Source organism: Diabrotica undecimpunctata, chromosome 4 (assembly GCF_040954645.1).
Source record: "Diabrotica undecimpunctata isolate CICGRU chromosome 4, icDiaUnde3, whole genome shotgun sequence".
Classification (NCBI taxonomy): Eukaryota; Metazoa; Arthropoda; class Insecta; order Coleoptera; family Chrysomelidae; genus Diabrotica; species Diabrotica undecimpunctata.
The window spans coordinates 72,912,411-72,934,732 of record NC_092806.1 but is presented as its reverse complement, the minus strand read 5'-3'; the positions used below and the strand labels follow the sequence as shown (position 1 = coordinate 72,934,732).

General features: G+C 33.5%; 1 protein-coding gene across 4 annotated transcripts in view; it reads left to right on the top strand.

Annotated features, from left to right (window-relative positions):
* LOC140439666 (uncharacterized) overlaps window positions 1-22,322 on the top strand; it is a 72,183-nt gene that overhangs the window by 32,386 nt on the left and 17,475 nt on the right. For all 4 annotated transcript variants that reach the window (XR_011950680.1, XM_072529724.1, XM_072529725.1 and 1 more), the window contains 4 exons: window positions 5,495-5,699; window positions 11,439-11,527; window positions 15,245-15,387; window positions 19,948-20,279. Coding sequence is in view for 3 of the 4 variants with exons in the window: in XM_072529724.1 (XP_072385825.1) it covers window positions 5,495-5,699; window positions 11,439-11,527; window positions 15,245-15,387; window positions 19,948-20,279 (769 nt within the window). In the remaining variant the exon portion in view is untranslated. The remainder of the gene's footprint in view (window positions 1-5,494; window positions 5,700-11,438; window positions 11,528-15,244; window positions 15,388-19,947; window positions 20,280-22,322) is intronic.

Genomic DNA, 22,322 nt, shown 5'->3' with positions numbered 1-22,322 from the left:
TAGATTATCTTCAGGATTATATTTTTCTTTTTCTTGTGATACAGCATTCATTGTAGGCTATAACTTTTGCCATGATGATTGGATTGTCAGGTAAAAAGAGCTCCACGCGTGAGCGAGAGAGTATAAAACATCCTTCAAATTATATTTTTTGAGACTCTGACCGATAAACTGACCGATGTATTATGTTTTTAAAAGCTCTGATATTTTAACTTTAACAATCACTAACAAGATCCAATTTCTGTGTTCCTGCAGCATTTGCAAGTAGTATTTGAACACGGTATAAATGTGATTCTATCTTTAATCACCCTACGACCTGGTAAGCTCGCTTCTTTAGAGGATACAAATGTTTTGTTAGGTAATAGTCTCCAAAACATATCACTCTCGTCTGTATTATAAATTTGGTCAGAAAGAAGTTTTTCCACTTTGTTCTTACAGTGCTAGATAAATGGCAGCCCAGCAGATTCGTTACTTAACAATGTTTCACCTTTATAATTTATTTTTTATAAAATTCGATTGCATTTGCTTTTAGAATTTTTTCAGATACAGGAATGTGCTTAGAACGCTCTTACCACACTTACCCTCTTCTCTGAACTACATGTAGAGAAGATTTTCCATCTTTGAACATTCATCCACTCTTAATATTTTACTCTTTCCTGGTTTAGACACCATCGTCTTCACGTGATCCATTATCTTTTGTTTTTCTTTTTTTAAGATTGTGTGTAGTAGTATGCCCAACTCTATATCATCATCATCATTTTAACTTTACAACCCTGCGTGGGTCCTGGCCTCCTCAAGAATTTCTTTCTAGTCGTCCCTATCTATCGCCTTCATCCGCCAAGCATGTTTTTCCACATTTTTTATTTCTTCTCGATGTTATCAAGCAACCTTGTTCTGGGTCTTTCTCTTCTTCTCTGACAAATGAGTCTATCAAGGAGCGTTTTTCTAGCTGGGTCATTTTGTTACATCCGCATTACATGCCCTATCCACCTCAGACGTCCTATCTTAATATATTTTACGATATCTGATTCCTAGTAGGTATATTCTATAAAGTTCAAAGTTGTATGGTCTTCTTTACACGCCATTGTCATTCACCGCTCCATAGATTTGCCTTAGTACTTTTCTTTCGAAACATCCTAACATATGTATTTTTATTACTTTTTGTTAGAGTACAGGTCTCTGAACAATAATATGTTAGGACTCGGTGTATTATTGTTTTGTAGTGAAGAACTTTGTATTTCTAGATATAAATGAGGATTTTTAAGAATGAGATTGAGCCTGAAATAGCATCGGCCGTGCAAATCATGCGGGGCATACAAATTCGTTCACTGCTTCGATGACGTCATTTTCTATAACAAGTGACCGTGGATTTGTAGTCTCATGCTTATTTTTATGTACTTCGTTTTGTTGGGGTTCATTATTAAACCCACTTTTGTAGATGATTCTTTAAGTGCGCCTCTTGTACAGCGGTTTCCGTTATCCCAACAATATTGATATCATTAGCATAGGCATGGATTTGCACTGATTTCTTAGATATTTAGCCGGTGGATGTGATGTGTGACATACGTATTATTTTTTCCAAACCCAGTTAGAACAGTACACAGGATAGTCTCCCTGACTCCCAGCCCGTTATTTGTTTTAAAAGGTTCAGCCATTTTCCCGGGATTCGTACTCTACATTCAATTTTTTTAAGAGTTTGTTTTGTTAAATTTACCAACCTATTTGGTACTACTAGCTTTTTCATTGCTTTAAATATTTCTATTCTATTTACAGAGTCGTAACCTGCTTTTTAGTCTATATATACGTGATTAGTATCTATGCTATATACCAGTGTCCAGTCCAATGTTTTTCTAAAATTAACTTGTGTGTGTGTAGAGGAAAGGGATGGCCTTAGACATAGTCTATTAGCCACAGGATTCATTTTTATTCATACACATATAGGTACATATTAGGTGCTTATAAGGTTAAATATCGATTTTAGCTTCTTTAACGTAATTTATTATTGCATCTAAAACGTGTTTATTATGGCTTGATAACAAGGAACCAATGTTAAGAGGGAGAGGAGTGTTGTATTCTATTAGAGAATTATATAGTCTAGAGATAGCCGTATCATTTTTTTTACACTCCAGAAATATGTGGTTAATATCACCTATGGACATGTTGTCACAGTCACATAACGGGGAGTTTAGTATCAATAATTTATGAAGGTGCGCCGGAAATCGGTTATGATTCAATTTTAAGCGTGTTACTGTTGAAGTATATCTTTTTATATGATTAAAAGTTATGTCCGGTATTCTATTTGGAAGCTGTGGGTAAAGCTGGAAATAAAGATTTTTCGATGTCTTGCTAAAATTTTTGTAAGATTCTGACCATCGGACTTTAATAGCCCTTTTTAGTTTAGTAGTTAAGTCAGTATAAGAAACAATTTCTACATATTTTTCTGATTTACAAGCTTCTTTTGCTTCACAATCCACTCTTTCATTACCTATAATACCGCTGTGACCTTTTACTCATATGATAATTATTTTTTTATTTTGTTGATTAACTTGGTATAATAAGTTTTTTATTTCACAAATTAACTCTTGATTATAAATATTTATTGTGGATTCTTCAATTGCTTGCAAAACGGACTTTGAATCTGACATAATAAAAACCGTTTGAACTGGATTTAGTGTGCACCATAGTAGGCTTTTTTTATCGCGGTAGACTCAGCACTGTAAATAGAGAGTGTATCTGCTAGTCTAAATTTTTGGACATGGTTTGATGTCTGAAACAAAAAATGCTGCACCTGTTCCATTCTCACATTTGGACCCATCTGTAAATATTTCAGTAACATATTTTCCAAAAGCATTCGATGTGGTTGAGAGTATTAGGTTATTTAAATTAGCGTTTCAGTATATTCAGGGTATATAATGGTTGGTCGAAATATGATACTTTAATAACTATATTCATATATTGGATATTTGGGACTATTGAATGTAAAAATGTCATATTGATTGGTATTAATAAAGCCATCTGACAAGGGAGTGGAGTTTTTTATTCTCCAATAAGGTGTTGTAAGATTACAAGTATTAATAAAAACTATTTTCTGGATCATATTCGTATTAAATGCCCTGTATTTACTTATTTGTTTTTCAGCTAAATACTGTCTACGTATATTTAACGGAGGTTCTTGTATTTCTGCAAAAACTGCTTGGTTAGGCGATGACATCATTAGACTCATACAAATTTAAAGCTTTGTATTGTATACGATCGATAGTTATTAGATTCGTTTTAGATATTGCCCCATATTATGTACAGCCATAGTCCAATATGGAACGAATATATGCTTTGTAGTATGTATACGATACAGTAACATCAGCTCCCCATTTTTTTAAATTAACTTATTAACAAAGATGTAATAAACAGCAAATTTCGTACTATTTTAGAGTTTTTGCCCACATATAGTGTCTTGACTCATGTACACCTGGTAAATGCACTTATGATGGACTTGTTGATCCGAAAACGTTCTGTGATTGCCTAAAAGGGTCTATTTAAATATATACCTTTTATAAAGGAGTTTTAAATAAAATTTTTGAAAATAAAAGTAGTAAATTGTATTAATTGTGCCACAAAAGAATAGCTTTAGAACAATATCTAAGGAAGATCTTGTCTTGTTAATTGGAGACAATTATATATCAAGCTCATACTCTTCCTGTAGTTATACATTGCTGTGATAATCATGTTACATTTATAACTCAGTTTTCTCATGCAAGTCACGTTCTTAAGCCCTTGGACAGAGGATTTTTCCAGTTCAAAAGCTTGCTTTGTCACAACTAACATTAAAGTAGCGGAAAGTATCTTTAAAGTAACTGGAATTAAACCTTTAAGAGATCTTTTGTAAATAAATAAATTATCAATATTCAAAACTCTATCTACTGTTAAAAATTTTGAAAAAAATATGAGTAACTTAAAAAATATAGATTTTGTATATATGTATATACAAAAACTGTCTAAAGTCGACTCTACATTATGCAATTTTCATGTTATGCAAGAGCTATGCAAGACATTTAAAATTAGGAGAACACATCAACAGCGGAAAAATAAAAGATGATAAAGGCAATCTTGCCATAACCAAAGAAGATAAAAAGAAAGTATGGGAAGAATACTTGGAGAAACTTTTCCATGACCTTAGAACAATACAAGAGCCCATCATTGAAGAAAATTCATTTCCCGAAATCCTACCAGAAGAAATATCGGCAGCCGTCATACAAATGAAGGATGGAAAGGCACCGAGACTTAATGAAATTCCTGCAGAACTGCTGAAGCTATTAGATGCAGAACAAATAAAAATAATAACTGAAATGTTTAATGAAATATACAGAGGAAAAATACCACCATTAGAGTGACTCAAATCAGAGTTCGTACCATTGCCAAAAAAAACAGGAGCAAAAGTTTGTGAAGACTATAGGACCATAAGCCTAATGAAACATCTGCTGAAGCTGTTTTTAAAAGTCATCCACAAAAGAATTTACCGGAAATGCTAGGAACAAATTGCGCCCAGTCAGTTTGGATTTGTGAACGCCGTTGGTACGAGGGAAGCTTTATTTAGCGTGCAAGTATTGTTTTAGAAATGTAGAGATGTCAGCTGTAATGTTTTTGCATGCTTGCAAATAATAACTAACCTGTATTGGAATTAATCAGCTGTGCTCCGAATAGATGGAAATATACAGATCAGGTCAAAATCTTATGGGGAGTGAGGCAGGGGTGCATAAATTCACCACTAATATTTAATCTGTACTCGGAGCACATGTTTGATGAAGCTCTAAAGGATATTGATGAAGGCATCTCAATAAATGGAGTCAAGCACAATAACCTGCGGTATGTAGATAATACAATAGTAGTTAGAATCAAACGTGTCTCACAGTACAACTACTTAGGAACTATAATCAATGAGTCGTGGGACAATACCCAAGAGATTATATGTCGCATCGGAAAGGCAAAAAGTGCATTCTTGACTATGAGCTCTGTATTCAAGAGCCATGACCTCACCCTAGAAACAAAAATAATGCTTTTGTACCTCCCCGCTGCATAAAAACAATTACATTTGCTATTACCTCCCTCGTTAATAATTTAAAAAGTCAAATAAATCACAATAACAGCGGTTCCAGCACGGGCAACAGAAAAAACAATATTTTGTTGCAAACTAAAGAAACAGCTCGCTTTCAGCGATCACGAAATTATAATGATGAATTTTGTTGCTGTTTACTGCATATTGGAGGTAGAGCCTAATATCAAACAGACCAAGTCTCAAGCTATATTTGATGATTAGTACTGAAATATTCTGTACCTCGCTAGTTTCGATTCTGCCTGCTCTCTTTGAAATTACTTGCAATGTCTAGTACAAAGATCCACAGATTTTATATATCGTTCCTTTCGTTTTGTCGATTTATTTATTAACCATAAAAAACACAAAACACTTGTAAAGATAGTTATGTTTTTTGTTTATGTTTTCTAGGTAAATAAAAAGTCGGGAAATGTAAACAGCGATTTAGTTGTAACTCGAACTGAAATTCCAACACGACCTGCCGACGGATCCAGAGGTCCTGAACAGGCAAGAATAGCTCAATTAGAACAAAATATTAAGTTTCTACAAGAACAACATCAGCTCATGCTTACAGGTCTACACAACGAAATTGAAAATTTGAAGACTAGAAACAGAGGTGAGTTGTAGTAAATTGTATGTAAATGAATTATGAATGGTTTAGTTTAAATAAAAAGTATAAGGAAAATATTTTATTTTATATATCAGACATAACGATATGTCGTAAATGTACAAAATAAGTAAAATGGAATACCAATTTTGTTTAACATATTTTCAATTTGTTTGCTTTATTTAAACCAATTCAAAATTATATTAAATATTTTGAATTTTAAGACAGGTTTACACGTATCCAGTAACTGGCACCAGTCTCACTAGCATGCCAGTGCTTGACTAGGATAATGCTGGAAAGGCACGTTTATACGTATCCAGTAGCTGGCACCAGTATCATTGGTACACTAGTTCCTACTTGGTGAAGTTAGTTGTTTGTTTTATTGTCAGTGTCGTGTTATTTTTGGAAAAATGTACGCCAGCGACTGGAACAATGTGTTTACACGTGTCTACAATCGCTGGAGCGAGATACAGGAGAAGCGGAGCAGGGCCACTGGCATTAAAAATAGACCAGCTCTCTATTCGAGGCAGAGATGGACTGCAGCAAAAAAGTGTTAACATGATGCCACTATCATGCCAGCGTTGTCGTGCCAATGTGACTGTCGCCAGTTACTGGATACGTGTAAACCTGCCTTTACTTATCACTAATAATTGCGATGTTGTTTATTTTTACTCAAAATAATGACATTAAATTTTTATGCTTTTGTTCGCTTATTATATTCTGCAGCTGTTTTCTTGTAGTATTTTATTTTTGTAATTAATAATGTTAGTTATAATTGTGCAATTAACCACAATTATATTACGTAAAAAATGTATGGTGATGATCTCTAAGAAGGAATAGCAATTTGGAAAAATCAGTGTAAACGATCAACGACTAGAGGTGTAAAAACACACACCTACCTTGGTAAGAACGTCAATGAAAATTGGGAACATTGTTGTACGGACTTGAGTCGTGGACTCTCACAGATGCTACCTGCAAGAAAATCGTGGCTTTATCGTCCAATCCTAAAGATATCTTATACCGACCACAAAAATACCGACCAATAAAAACAGCCAAAACCGAATACCTCAGTCACATCGTGAGGAACAGCGAAAGATATAGATTACTGCAACTAATTTTACAGAGAAAAGTAGTGGGAAAACGGGGACCAGGAAAGCGAATGATTTCCTGGCTGAAGAATCTACATGCCAGAATTTACAAGAAATGCGAAGAAAATGTCGGTAAAATGCAATTTGGATTCCGCAATTCCATGAGTAGATATGCAGACGATACTGTCCCTGTTGCGGATAGTGCTGAAGGATTAAAAATACTGATAGATCAAGTAGTTAACATCGGTAGAAAATATGGAATGAAACTTAATAATAAGAAGACGAAAATTATGATCATAAGCAAAAACCAAGATACTAGTACAAAAATAACATACCTAGGATGCAACATCACAGACAGCTGGGATCACTCATACGAGATTAAATGTAGGATCAAAAAGGCAAGGAGTGCCTTCCAGCAGATGAAGAAAGTTCTCTGCAATTTAACCTTGAACTTACATCTCCGACTCAAAATCCTTAATTGTTATGTGTTTTCTATTCTTATGCATGGAGCAGAGGCATGGACACTCACTGATGCGTCTTGCAGACGGTTGCAGTCTTTCGAGATGTGGGGCTATCGTCGCATGCTCCGAATATCATATGTACATCATATAACTAACGACGCAGTAATGCAACATTTACAAAAAGAACCTAAAGTCTTGAAAGCCATTAAAGAAAAAAAATTAGCATACTTCGGACATATAGTGAGATGTGAAAATAAATACAAAATCCTACTATTGATATTAGAAGGGAAAATAGAAGGAAATAGAGGACCAGGACGCCGCCGAATATCCTGGCTTAAGAATTTGAGACAGTGAACAGGTATGACCACCACAGACCTATTTCGAACAGCTGTTAATAAAATACGATGGGTCATTGTGGTAGCCAACATCCATAGAGGATAGGCACTAGCAGAAGAAGAAGAATTCCATGGGTACACGTGAAGCACTTTTCACCTTACAAGTCCTACTTTAGAAATGTCGCAATGTCAGTTGTGATGTCTATATTTGTTTTATTGACTACTCCAAGCATTTGACCGTTGTCAGCACCAGAAGGTGCTCGCCGCCCTACAAAGAGTAGGATTGGACAAGAAGGACATTCGGATCATCATGAATTTATACTGGAACCGGTCAAGTCAAGGTCGAAGACGGACGGACCAAGTGAAGATCATGCGAGGAGTAAGGCAAGGATGTGTGCTCTCGCTGACTCTTTTCAATATATATTCTGAGAAAATTTTTACTGAAGCCCCAGAGATGGGAATCCGAGTGAAAAGTAAATACATTAATAATATCCGCTACGCCGATGACACTGTGACATCTTAAATGATATACAAGCCTTACTAGACCGAGTGAGAACTGTAAGCGTAACATAAGGACTGGACCTTAGTATTAAGAAAACTAAATTCATGGTTGTTAGCCGTGCAAATTTAGATCCCTGTGCACTAATGGCAGGTAGCGAATCTAGTGGTAATATCCAAAGAGTCGACAGATTCACTTACCACGGAACTACTCTCAACTCACAATGGGACTACGCACAAGAGATTAGAACTACAATTGAATGGCACGGTCTACATTTATCAAGTTATGATCCTTGCTGTACTGCAGTGATCTCAGTTTGGGAACCAAGATGCGGATAGTGAGGTGCTACATTCTTTCAGTCTTACTATATGGAGTTGAAGCACTGACGCAAGCCACTGAAAAGCGGATTGAAGCCTTTGAGATGTGGATCTACAGAAGGATACTAAAAATATCGTGTGTGGACCATGACACCAACGTTGAGGTCCTCCAGCGCATGACAAAAGAAAAAGAAGTGCTTAATTTAATGAAAAAACGTAAGCTTGAGTACCTCTGTCACGTGATGCAGGACGAAGAAAAATCTCGAATTTTTCAACTCGTTATGCAGGGTAAAGTATTTGGCAGGAGAGGACCGGGGCGCCGTCGTAAATCATTTTTGAAAAACCGTCGACAATGGTTTGGGATGATCTCCGTAGAGCTGTTTCGCAGAGCAATCAACAAAACCATGATGGACTTGATGATCGCCAACATCCGGACCGGATAAGACACTGAAGAAGAAGAAGAATCTACGTACGAGGTTTAACACAACAACCACAAATCTTTTTATAGCAGCAGTGTGCAAAGTACAGATTGCCATGATGGTACATAGAAACGGATAGGCACTACAAGAAGAAAATACGATTAAAAATTAAAGGGTTCAAAAACAAAAAGTTGGAATTAAAAAACAGAGAATTGATAAAGGCAGATATTAATAGATGTATAGAAATCGTGTGTATACTTATAAATCTATATATCTCTACTCTGGGTATATATAACACTCTCTAAAATTAACTCACCACCTTAAATGTTTTTGAACCTATTTTTCTTCTCAACCCATAATTGGATTTTAATGATTTTTTTTCACATTGTAGGTATATTTCTGAATTATTACTTTATTAATTCTTTCTGAGAAATGTCAACATTTTACCTATATACGGAGTGTAAAAATAAAGTTGTGTTTTTTCATCTTTTTTTCCAACACGCTGTGGAATTTATTAGAAACAGACGCTACATCTTATTAATATTTCGAGATAGCTTTATTCTTTCTCAACATTTTTCTAAAAAGATTATCTCGATATCTCTATTATTAAAAAAAAACCTTCACCTTTAAAGCATTACGTAATTTCCTACTCTCTCAAATTAACACATCACCTCAACGGTCCTATAATTTTTAAGTTTGTTTTGAATCCTAGATCGGATTTCGATGATTTTTTTGCAATGTGGGTATATTTCTAAGTAATTAGTGTATTAACGTTTTCTGAGAAATGACAACGTTTTACACTTATATAGAGTGTAAAAATAAAGTTCTATTTTTTGATCTTATTTTAAAACACCCTGTGGAATTTATTAGAAATAAACACTACAAATCTTAGTTATATTATGAGATAGCTTCATCTTTTGTCAACATTTTTGCAAAAAAGGAAACGTCCCATTAATGGAAGCAGTTACACTGACAATATTGTTTACATAAATTGTTTTGCTGCTTTGTGTAGGTTAGTTAGATCACATGGACCGTATTTCAAGAAATATGAACCGAGATGAACGTATACAGGCAATTACTTTAGCTTATGTAGGGTTAAGTTATCGTGAAATAGGCTTGAGGTTAAGCCTCATACTACAATATCATAAGTCATTCAAAGTTTTCTAGAAACAAACGACCATACGAGACGACGTGCACATGGAAGAGGAAGACTCACAACACTACGCCAATCAGTCAGAGCACCAGTTTTAAACGTAAATCATCGTAGAAGTAGATTACAGTTTGCCAGAGAGCACTTTGACTGGAATGTTAATGACTGGGTGTACGTGTTGTTCACATATGAATCGAGATATTGCTTCGTGTGAGAGTTATTCGACGGCCAAGAAAACGCTATGCACAGTGTAACATACGACCTATTACTTTATTCAATGGAGGATCTGTAATGCTTTGGGAAGGAATATCTCTTACAGCTGGAACGGACCTTGTTGCTTTACGTAGAGGTCCGTCATTATTTTGACGAGATTGAAATACAAACCATGAACTGGCCACTCTGCAGCCCTGATCTAAATCCCATAGATAATTGTTGAGATGTTATTGATCGCCAACTTGTCGCTGTGAGGAAGTAATTAAAAAAAGGAGAGAGAATTGTTAAAGCTTAGGTTGTATTTTCTTAGGCTCTAGTTATATTAAATATCAATAAAAATTATATAAGTAAGGTTTATAGCAGAAAAACCAATCAGATATAGTAAAACTTTACGGAAAAAAAGTCTATCTGGATCTTAGGGGTATTTTTTAGGAGTTGGTCATACTTCAATAAATGTAATATCAAAAAAAATTCAAAGTAACAAGCAAGGCGAAGCGGTTCTTAATCATTCGGATGTACTTTTTACTAATGCTCTTGGTTGCCTTTACACAATTTATTCGATAAAATGGACGTAGGTCAATATTGTTTCAATTACTTCAAACTGTCAAAGATATAATATGTCTATCATTGAGTGCAGCATGTCAACATCTCAATTTGCTTAAAAACGGTAATCATTTAGATATTAGGACATCGCTTAAACAATTGTTTCTGTGTCTCCAAGTCAGATATGCTTATGGTTTGCGATCATTATTTCGGCATGCTTGTAATCGAATTCACGTGAAGTGTAGAACAAGTACAAAGATGACATGTCAGATAACATATTACATCGAATTCGTGTCATTTCAAGGAATCTCAATCTAGAGGGGAATGGGGAGATACATAACCAGGCTTTTCTCTTGTCCGAAGATATGTACTACGTACTACATTTTGCTCCTTAAGGAGTTACAGGCGAAAGAAAGAGGGATATACTATTGAAAATAGATCACCGACTAGAATTGGTCATCAGTATCCATTTTAAAGTTTTTATATTTATGACTATATTATTTTCGTTCCTTGTATGACTACAGGTACCATAGCTGATTTATTTTCGACACTATCATAGTTTAGTATTAATTTTTAATTGTTATATGTGTAGAATTATAAAGAAGATATAAAAGCAGATATAAAACGTATATATGGAATCTGAAATGATATAAAAAAAGTTAAAAAAGTGTTATAGTACATTTAGTTTCCTTACTTAAATTATAATATTTTTTTCTTTTTTAGAATTACAATTCCAGTTAGTATTTGTGAAAGGAACTGGTTTGTCATCACCTAGCTCACCCTCATCACCCGAAGATGATACTAAACATAAGGTAGGTACTTAGTTTTTAGAATATTAATATATTTACTATTTTTTTAAATAAAATATTAAATTAGTCTAAATTTATCTACCACGGGACGTTATTAACAGTAACATTTCTAAACTTTACGAATATCAAATGGTATAGAAATAACTCTAAAAGAACTGCTTTGTCAGAATATGGCCGTAACAATTATAATAGTGTGCGCAAATAAAGAACTATATATATATATATATATATATATATATATATATATATATATATATATATATATATATATATATATATATATATATATTATAACAGTATAACTACCCTCTGAAAGTTAGGAGCCAATGTGTAAAAATAAAACTCCAACGTTCTTTGGAAGCCAATTGTTTTAGTTCCGTCTAGCTCAGACTTTTAGGTGTGAGAACGTCTTATCTTAAATGCAGATTTAAAAAATTGGTTTGAATGGGGCAAATAAAACAGGATATAAACTAATCATATTTATTTCACTTAAAAAAAAATAAAATAAAGTTTTAAGTTGAAATAAAAACAAAACAAATCCTGCCTTTAACTTTGAGTACAAATTTGAAATTGATACTTATGGCTTCATATAGTTGATAGGATAACTTGTTGATGGCTTTAGATGCTGGTTTGATGGATGAATAAGTAGATTTCAAATTGGTGGAGATGCCTGGGTTCAAACTTGATGTATTTTGAAGCAGCTATTGAGTTCTACTTGATTGCTGCAGGTCTTATACTGCTGCAGTTATCATCCCAAGTGTGGTGCACTACGAGGCTTCAGGCAGTTTCACGTAATAAGGGGGAATAGGAAAAATTTATTTAGGCCAAACAACTAAAATGAGAAACCTTGTGTTAGCGACTGCATACGTTTTCAAGATTTCCTTGCTATAGAAAAAAACAATTTTTTTGAAAGGACATAGCATGAATATAATTATTTTTAAAATAAATTAATTAAAATGGTTTAACTAAAGATTCTACATGCATTTTAAAAACAAATCATGGCTTGGAGATTAAGTTATGTATAAAAAATTAATTCAAAAATAATATTCATAAGATAATTATTAATTGCAAATATGAAAGTATATCAATATGTAGTCAGCCCAGAGAAGAGATTTAACGATATAAATAAATCTATTAGTAGAAATTCGCTTTAAGTAGATGAAAAATATTTAAAAAAAGGATTCTCCTATATTGAAGTTAATAGTAGCCAACTGACAAATATGTTTTGTAACTTGAATAGGTACATAGGTATTTTATATATGTCTATGGCATAGAATAGAATGGAGTAGATATGGAGTCTGAATAAGGGGAATAGAATCGAATATAATGTATTTGTACCGATATGTATTTAATAACAGAGACAGAGAGAGAGAGAGAACTTTATTGTTTCTAAATTCAAGATGATACAATACAAAGAAAAGATACATTAAAATACTAATTATAAATTTTCCATAATAACATAGCCATCAATTAGCGTAACTATCCTCAAAAAATTCCTCGATAACACTCAGATAATACAATCTTCTTGATTTCTCTGCGGAATACAAAGATATTACTTGATGATCTTATATCAAGTGGTAGATGAATAAATACTTTCTTTAGAAATCTGTCCGAATATTCTCTACGTTTTTTTTTAATTAAGCACGCTAGTTCAAGGATATAATATATGCAATGAAGTGTCAATATCCAATTTTTCCGGGACAAAGGTCTGCATGATGTACCAAAATTGAACTTGCATAAATATCTGAGTGCTCTCTTTTGTAGCATAAAAACTCTACTGAAATGAAGAGAACAGATAACTAAAAGACAATACCGTATCTCAAATTAGATTCAATCAAGGCCACATAAACACTTTTTGTAATCTTGAAAAGTGCTGTGCAACTGATGTTGTAGCAAAGCAACCCGATGATATCTTTTTACGTTGCTCACACTTAAGTTTATTATCAATATAGAGACCTAAAAATTTGTTTAAGGTGTCAAAACAAATGCCTTTATTGCCCAGAGTAATGTTCTTTTGATGATTCTTAGAAGAGATTATTTTGGTTTTTGAAAAATTAAATATCAAATGATTAGTTTTGCAACACTCTAAGATTTTTAGCAGATCAATACTAAATATCTTATTCAGTACCTCAGGATCCTTGTTTAATGCTGTTATTTGCAAATATAGTAAACCGGCCGTTAATATCGAGGTTAATTATGTCATTAAAATATATAGAGAAAAAGATAGGACCCAAGAGTAGCGCACATTGATTGATACAGACTGGCATATGGGTTTCAAGTAAGAACTGAAGTGAAGAACTAGAACAGTGCCTCTTAAACCATATCGTTCTAGTTTATTAAGAAGTATTTTGTGATTGACACAGTTAAAGGCTTTCGATAGATCACAGAAAACCTCAGCAGCAACATAATCTTTATTAAGTCCAAGATTCGTTTTTCCGTGAATTCGAAGATGGCATCATATGTACTTTTTAATGACTGGAAACCGAATTGGCAGGAAGAAAGTAATTGTGTTTTTGTAAGAAAATAATTATTCGGATTTTTACCAATTTTTCTACAACCTTTGAAAGCGACGGTAACAAAGAGATAGGATAGTTAGCACGTAAATTGTGGTTATCACTTTATGCAGAGGAATAACCTTAGCAAATTTTAAACAATCACTAAAATGACCTGTTAAAAAAGACGTGGTAATTGCCTCCGCTAAAACTCTCAGAAAATTATCAGGGAGATGGGATAAAACTTAAGATGGGATATCATTCCAGCCTGCAGCCATAGGATTTTTAATGCTTTGTATATTTTTTATTTCAGCCAAGTTAGTAGGAAAAAAACAAAAGGCATTTGTAGTGTTTATTCCATTTAAAAAATGCATTAAATCAAAAGAAGAATTAAGGCATAATAGATTAGAAAAGTATTAAGCTTCATACTGAAAGTTATAGAGAGAATTAAAATTCATATTCAATTCAGAGCTGGTTAAATTTATTGTAGTCAACAAAATTGAATTTACACTGAAACATCCATGGACGTATAAATAAAGATTATACGTCCATGGAAACATCGTATTAATTAGAATCGATCTTCCTCCATGGGTGCTTTCACAGCTGTCAGATCTGCAAATTTTAGATATTAAGGAGTTATTGTTAACACAAAGTGTAAATTTATATCTTCTTTTTCTTCCAATAAGTACTAGTATTTTATTTTCTAACTGCATAAGATTCATGGGTTGGGTAATATCAGATTGTTTATCGCAACAGACCATACGCGTGTCACATATTTTATTACATTTTAATTTGCTTTTAATGGCACAGGAAATATCACAATTTTTTTCGCACACCACACATACCATCGTTTTATTTGGCTTAGTATTACAACATATAAATGTTTTATTGTCAAATCTTCTTTCATCTATCTGAGAAGGAAGTGATGACACATTCGCCCCGTCCACCATGTTTTTTGATCATAATGGTTTCCCAATGATCAGAGGAACTTTGTGAGACTCGAAGTAAAATGAAACAAATTACCGAAACGTACAAGCGTACACTCGTACATAATTTGATAATAATTGCCAGCCAGACAGTTTGTTTGTTTTCACATGGAATCTCACAATATCCTTCTGTTAAATCTATGAAAATCTATGTCATATGGATAGCGAAATGGTGAGACTTAATTGAAACGAAATATTACAATGTTTCTTTTTAAAAATATTAAAGTCAAGATTATTTACAGGTATACACAAGTCCAAAACCATTTAACACAACTCCGTTGCAAGTAGAGATTTTGGAAAAAGAGCTGACAGAAATAAAGTTACAAACGCAAGAAACCGAAAGCAGAAATGCATATTTGTCGGCTATAGTTGATGAACAAAAAAAGTAAGTATTTTTTATGCATTTTTTAGTGTTGCATAATTGTAATTAAACCATTTTTAATAAAAAAATGCAACTTAAAAAGTCAGGATTGTGTCGCCTCATGCAGCTAAAGAATGAACTATATCTGCAACTTATAAGCTCTATTGTATCTTCTTTTTCTTGCCTTATTTAATGGCTTCTCAGTGTCTAAAGCAGCTCAAGCTGCCCACTTCCTCCCAAAAACTTAGTTTATCTAGAGACTTTCAGTTGGGTAGATCCACTTCTCTTACCTTATATGTTCCCGGATAACGTACTCTGGAGTTCCTCAAGGAATTTAGTTTGGGAATATATGCATAAAGGTTTCATCTTTTAATTCACAGAATTTGCATTCTTCCATATTTACTACCTTGAATGTTTTCAGGTTCTTTCTCAGTCGATAACAACCTGTAATTATTCCTGTTAAGGTACGTAGTCCTTTTCTTCAACTAATATAATATTTAAATAGTGTTTAGTTATGGTTCCCTACAAGTATTTTTGTCTCATTCTGCAAACAGTCCCATATTATTCTGGAGCTGATTATATGGGATTTAAGTGCTTTATTGCCTGCTTTACCATGGGGCATTAGCACAATCTCTTGTTCCTGATATTTGCTTTTCAAGTTTAACTGTGCGCATCTTCTAATGTGCCTCAATTTTTGCTTGAAAAATTGAAAAATTAAATTACTATGAGTCTTCTACAAGAGCATAAGCTATTTTTTCGGTTTCAAATATACCAGACTTAAATAACAATAAATATTTAATTATTTTATGTGTGATTTTGATGTCACAGCTAAAATGATGAAGATAAGATGAAGCGTAACACAACGTATCAATTTGAAATTTTTGCGAAGTAGGCGTTGCATTAAATTCATATTGCAGTTTATTTTATATTTAATTTGATATTTAAAAGTTTTTATTCGGCAAATAACAAAATTATTTAAGAATGGGTCGCCGAACTACGATTAGTGAAAGAAATTTAATTATTACTCACCATAGAAATGGTTACAGCCAAAGAGACATAAATATCCAAAATGGTAAATCAATGTTCATCCACAGTTCAGCACATTGTGTAACGTTAGCGAAATGAAACTAAAGTTGACAATAAATCAAGGTTAGCTCGAAATAAGATTGTTATCGAACGTGAAGTAAGATGGATTGTCAGAGAAATAGCAAATAATCATTAAAAAAGTGCACAATAACTGTGAGATAAGGTAGAAAGACAGTTTTGAAAAAAAAGTAAACCCGAAATAATTAGACGGATGTTAGGAAAGAATAATCTACATGGCCGAACTGCTACAAATAAACCTCTTATTAGCCTATTATTTAGTAAATTGTAGTTCGGAGCTTTTAGAATTCGATAATATTTGCTAATAAAACCAAAATAAACTTGTTTGGGTCCGATGCAAACATATCGGTGTGGAGAAAGCCAAACGAAGAACTAAAATTAAAAAATATAAAAGTTACGGTAACTCACGGTGAAGGGAAGGTCATGATGTGGGGGTCTATGTCGTTCGCAGGAGTAGGTAGCATGCATTTTATTAAAGGAAATATGAACCAGTATATGTATTTGGGATATACTAAGCCAGCATCTCGCCGCTAGTGCTTCAAAATTGGGTATCAATAACAATAAACAGTTTTATCAGGACAACGATCCAAAACACACCTAATATCGGGTTCGTACTTGGTTGCTTTACAATTGCCGAAATGTCAGTAAAACACCAACCTAGTCACCAGATTTGAATGGTGTTAAAAATCTGTGGTTGGCATTAAAAAATAAAGTAAATAGTATCTCAATATCAAATAGAAATAAATAGAAAGTAAAAATTACTGATGCTTGGGACACAATTTCCCCAGAGTACACTAGAAAGTTGGTCGCATTAACGCCCAGAAAACTACAGGATATAATTAATAATGAAGGAGGGTATACAAAATATTAGCAATTATTTTTCAATGCGTCGAGTTTGTTTTCTTTATAAATTTTCTTGTTTTAAAGTTTGCATCATTTTAGCTGTAACATCAAAATCATACATAAAATAACTAAATATTTATTGTTATTTAAATATGGTATATTTGAAACCCAAAAAATAGCTAATGCTATTTTAAAAGATTTACAGTAATTTAATTTCAGTATGTAATTTTTTTCTAATAAATATTGAGCCACTGACACAAGCTAGTTTTGTTGAGTAGCGACTGATTCATTTAAGCTGTGAGCCACTGTATATACCACTTGGCAGCATTCTTATTTAGCTTAGAAATAGTGCCATTGTCTCATCCGTTTTTATAAGTTAACTTGCGTTAACTTGTAAATGTAAAGTGTAATAAATGTATTCAAAATTTATATCTTGTCATTCTTTATCTTCTTATGACCCTGTAATGCATACATAAGCTAGTCTTTAAAGCCTCACGAGATTGTTTCTTATGTTGCTTAGATGGGCTCTAATTTTCCACGTCACTACCCTCTAAGTAGTGATTTATTTCACTATTGCCGTGTACATCCACCTCAGTCAGAATTTTTAGGTTACGACCCAATTCTTCCTTATAAAGTTTCTTCTTCTTCTTCTTCCTCTTTATAAGCAATTTTGCTTGTTAATTAATAATAATAATACGGAGGATTAATACCTCTATGGAAAGTTGTCACTACATCTTTTACGCGGTCGTTCGATACTTCTTCCGCCGATTGCTGACTTATCTCTTGCTATTTTGATGACTACGCTATTTTGTGTCCCCCAATTCTGGTTATGTGGTTATTCTATTCTTTTCTTTTAGTGTCCATTCATTGATAAACTATACGTTACATTTTCTTCTAATGTCTTCACTCCTCTTTCGATCTCTCAGCGTATTTCCTGTAATTCTTCTCAGTACTCTCATCTCTGCCGTTTCCAGTAGCCATTGCACTGTGGCTGTGTCAGGTCTTGTTTCTAAGGCATGTCATTATTGGTCTTACACTGGCATTATAAATTCTTGACTTGATTTCAGTGTTAATTTGTCTGTTTTGCCATATATGTAGTGTTATTAAGGCATCCTCTCAGTGTATTTGCCCTTTTTACTTGATCTCTCACTTCTTTATCCAGGTCTCCATAGCTGAACAGTGTAATTCCAAGCTGTTTTATTTCCATTTTATAAAGTTTCTATACACTATTGTACTTTTAATGACTTGCTGATCTAATATTTTTAATAAGTCTCAGATAAGTTTATAATTTAGGATAGTGCCTAGATATTTAATCTGTTTTACACTTAACTATGCTCCAATTAATCGTGATGGTTTTATAGTTAAGTTTATTTTTCATTTTAAATGCTATGGAGGTAGTTTTAGTGAAATTTTTATTACGTCCCATACTTTTTTATAATTTATGTGCATAAATTAGTGCTTTCTAAATTTTGTCACAGGGGATGTTTTTGAATTTTCTTTGTGTAATTTGACGATATCATCGGAGTATCCTTGGTAAGATACGCAAGGTTGAATAAATCGTATAGAACTTGGTCTACTAGTAGGCCCACATAAGTGGGGACGCAATTTTTCCTTATAGTACCCTCTAATACTTAAGATGAAGGTGTTGCCTATTTCCATCTCCTCTAACCATGTATGAAGTACTATTTTCCCTCTTTCATTCAGTTCTCTTATGACTAAGTGCATTGTAATTAAATGCGTTTTCTATATCTAGAAAGGCCCATATCTCTACATCTTTTTTGGTCAATTTTATTGTACCAATATGGTTTTATCGACTTTCTTGCTTGATACCCATACTGACAGGAGTAAAAAGGTTTGTATATCAGAATTTATGTTCTGATATAATTATTCACAGCGTTTTCTTCGTATTTAAAGCAAATGATATGAGGCTGATTGATGTTGGGTTTAGGTAGATCTATTAAAACCTATTCTACAATCATAAACCATTATACAAGCAGAAATGTCATTTCTGTCCATAAAGGACTCAACACAGATCAAAGCAAATGCCCTTTTTAGCATTTTAAAAACTATTGATTTGCTTGTTTAATTCTAGGGTTTTCCCTTATTCTATTCATATTTTTTTCAATGGAAATTCCGCGTCGTTACAAGTTTGTGATAGATAAAAAAAATCATTTTGTGATTACGTGAAAGGACTCAGTTCTAACAGCTGTGGCTAATTTAACAGAGTTTTGTTAGTTTTAATTGTTTACCAAAAATAAGTCTGACTATATCCATAAGTTTCTATAATTAAATATTTGTCTACGAGATTATATGTATTTAAGTAAACATTTTAGTGGGTCATATTTTTATAGGAACATATTAAAGCACACATCTCATTTCACTGTGTTTTTAATTGAATATTCCTAATAGTACTACTCCTAAGACCCATCTTAGGTTAGTGTCTGAAGGGGTCATAAATGGATCCCGTCCCGATCTACCATAATTTTAGATTATTTTCTCTATTATTATCCTGCTGTTTTTTTCTTAATAATTTAATTGTTATTGTTAATGTATATACTTAAACTATGAAATCAAATCAAATACTAAATTTTAGAAATAATCTTGGAATATTGTTATAATGTTGCCTATTTGTTGTAGAAAATTAGAACGCTATGAACGTGACAGGGAAAAAGAACGCGAAAGAGCTGTTCAACCAGACCCCGAACTTCTTCGAAAATTGGACGACGCTGAAGCGATCATTCGACGACTGCGCAGAGAAAATTCAGATCTAAGAAGAGAACATGCTGAACATTGCTCACAGCGTGATGGCTCTTATCCGCAACAAAGAAGTGCAGAAAATGGATACACTTCTCCCAGAAATGGCCATGGGCAGCATTCAGGGAGAGGTAATGGAGGGCGGCAGAGAGGAAATAGTGGACACTATAGAGGAAATTGGTTTCCTCCCTTGCATTCACAGAGTTACTGGCAAAGTAAGTATTATCATCGGTCTGATAGCCGGGCGGATCATCGTACTCATTCACGGTCCTAGAGATATCGTGGTTCAAATCTCGGCGTGGGCCAAAAACCAAAAACTTAATGTAGTAGTTTAAACTCCAAAATTATTTGCGACTTCAATTATCGGGTCAGCCGATAGATAAGTAGTGCGGTATGAGGTGCAAAATTACTACACAGTGTTACTCATATCATTTATTCTTGTCGAAAAGCATTGAGATGCTTGAAACCCAGAAAACACACACAGAAGTTTTAAATAAAGGCAGTATTTCTCCTACTAATAATAAAATAGGATAATATACTAGCCATGTCATGAGATCAAAAATTATTAAACATCATTTACATATTTTTTTAAATTCTAATGTATTACAAATTTACTTTCTTTCGCTGTTTTAGAGTAATATTCGTTAAACGCATTTGCAAATCAAAAATGTGCTCTAGTCTATTTAATATAATAACCTGAAATAAATATATTTTGCCTTGAAAGATTATTAAAATCGCATCAAACTGCTTTTTAAATTAATAAACTTAAAAGTATTTTGTCGCTCTTAATAATTCTATTGAAAGTGGCCAGAGAGTTTCCAGTAACATGGATCGACACATGGGTGAAATCTTAGTACCAAACACTGTCCTTTCATTAAACTCCTTAAAGAATTTCTGAGCTTCTGATCCTGTGCTTGTGTTAAAAGCAACTAACTTTCTTATGGTGAATTGTTCTGGTTAGATAGGTAAGATCTACGAAAGATACAAGTTCTAGCTTTGTATGCCAATAATTAACTTAACTCCCCTAAAATTTATCCTCCAAATCTTTTGAAAAAGTCAGAGCCGCCTTCCATAAACTAAAGAAAATTCTCATTAATAGAGATATTGCATTATACCCTAAAATCAGATTAATACGCTGCTACATATTATCTACATTGCTGTATGTCATGGAAAACTTGACGCTTACAGAAACACTAATGACAAAATTGGAGCCCTTTGAGATGTGGATTTACCGACAAATATTGCGGATAAGTTGAAGGAATAAGAAATGAAATGGTTTTATACCGAATAAAAAAGGGCACAGAAATAACAAAAACAATAAAAATTCAAAGGTTACAATATTTCGGCCATGTAATGAATCATTCAGAGAGGTATAACCCTCTACAGCTCAAAATACAGGGCAATATGGCCGTAAGAAAAGGCCCAGATCGGAGAAGAACATCTTGGCTCCGAAATCTCTGAGAGTGGTATCAAGAGAGGTCCTCTAATATGTTTCGAGTTGCCGTAAACAAAGTTATTATTGCAAATATGATCGATAACGTTCGACAAACGGGCAGAGTACTGAAAGAAAAAGAAGAATCTTTTGGATGCTCAGCTTTTAGCCATGACGTTTTTTACACTTGTATTCTTTCGATTTTGTGCGATTAAGTGGTTGTTGAATGCATTGCGTCATTATTGTTCCAACCTGCATAGATTTCTTTCCATTTTACTTCATAATACCACCAACGATGAAGTTAGTAATAGGGTTTATAGTGCAGCCTGTTTCAATCTAATTTGGACTTCTCGTCGACTGGGGAACTTGCAGTTCTCCATCGGCGACCAACTTATATTCCAAAATTTTCCAGTGTTCAACCCTGTGTTGTTTATATTGTTTACCTAGACGTAATAATGCCACAATCAAATTTCCACTTGTCTTTGCAATGTACGCCAGTATCTGTTTGGAACTAGGAATTTCTTCAGTCTGATCAACTTTTACTACATTTTTTCTTAATATTAACTTAAAGCACTTGTTAATGAGTCAATTTTCAAGCAGGGAGCATATTGAGCCTCATCGATATTTGGTTAAGTCATCTTTTATGAACCATAATTCATTATCCGACACCATTTTATCTTTCTTAATCCCCATTAAGGCTTTTCAGGAGGAGATTGTACCTCTTCTCTTTTTTTATTTTTTTTTTCTACTTCGAGTACTCCTGGTAAATGCATTACGCGTAGCCGCCTGTATTAGATCAGTTCCTCTCTTATAGTGATGTGCTGAA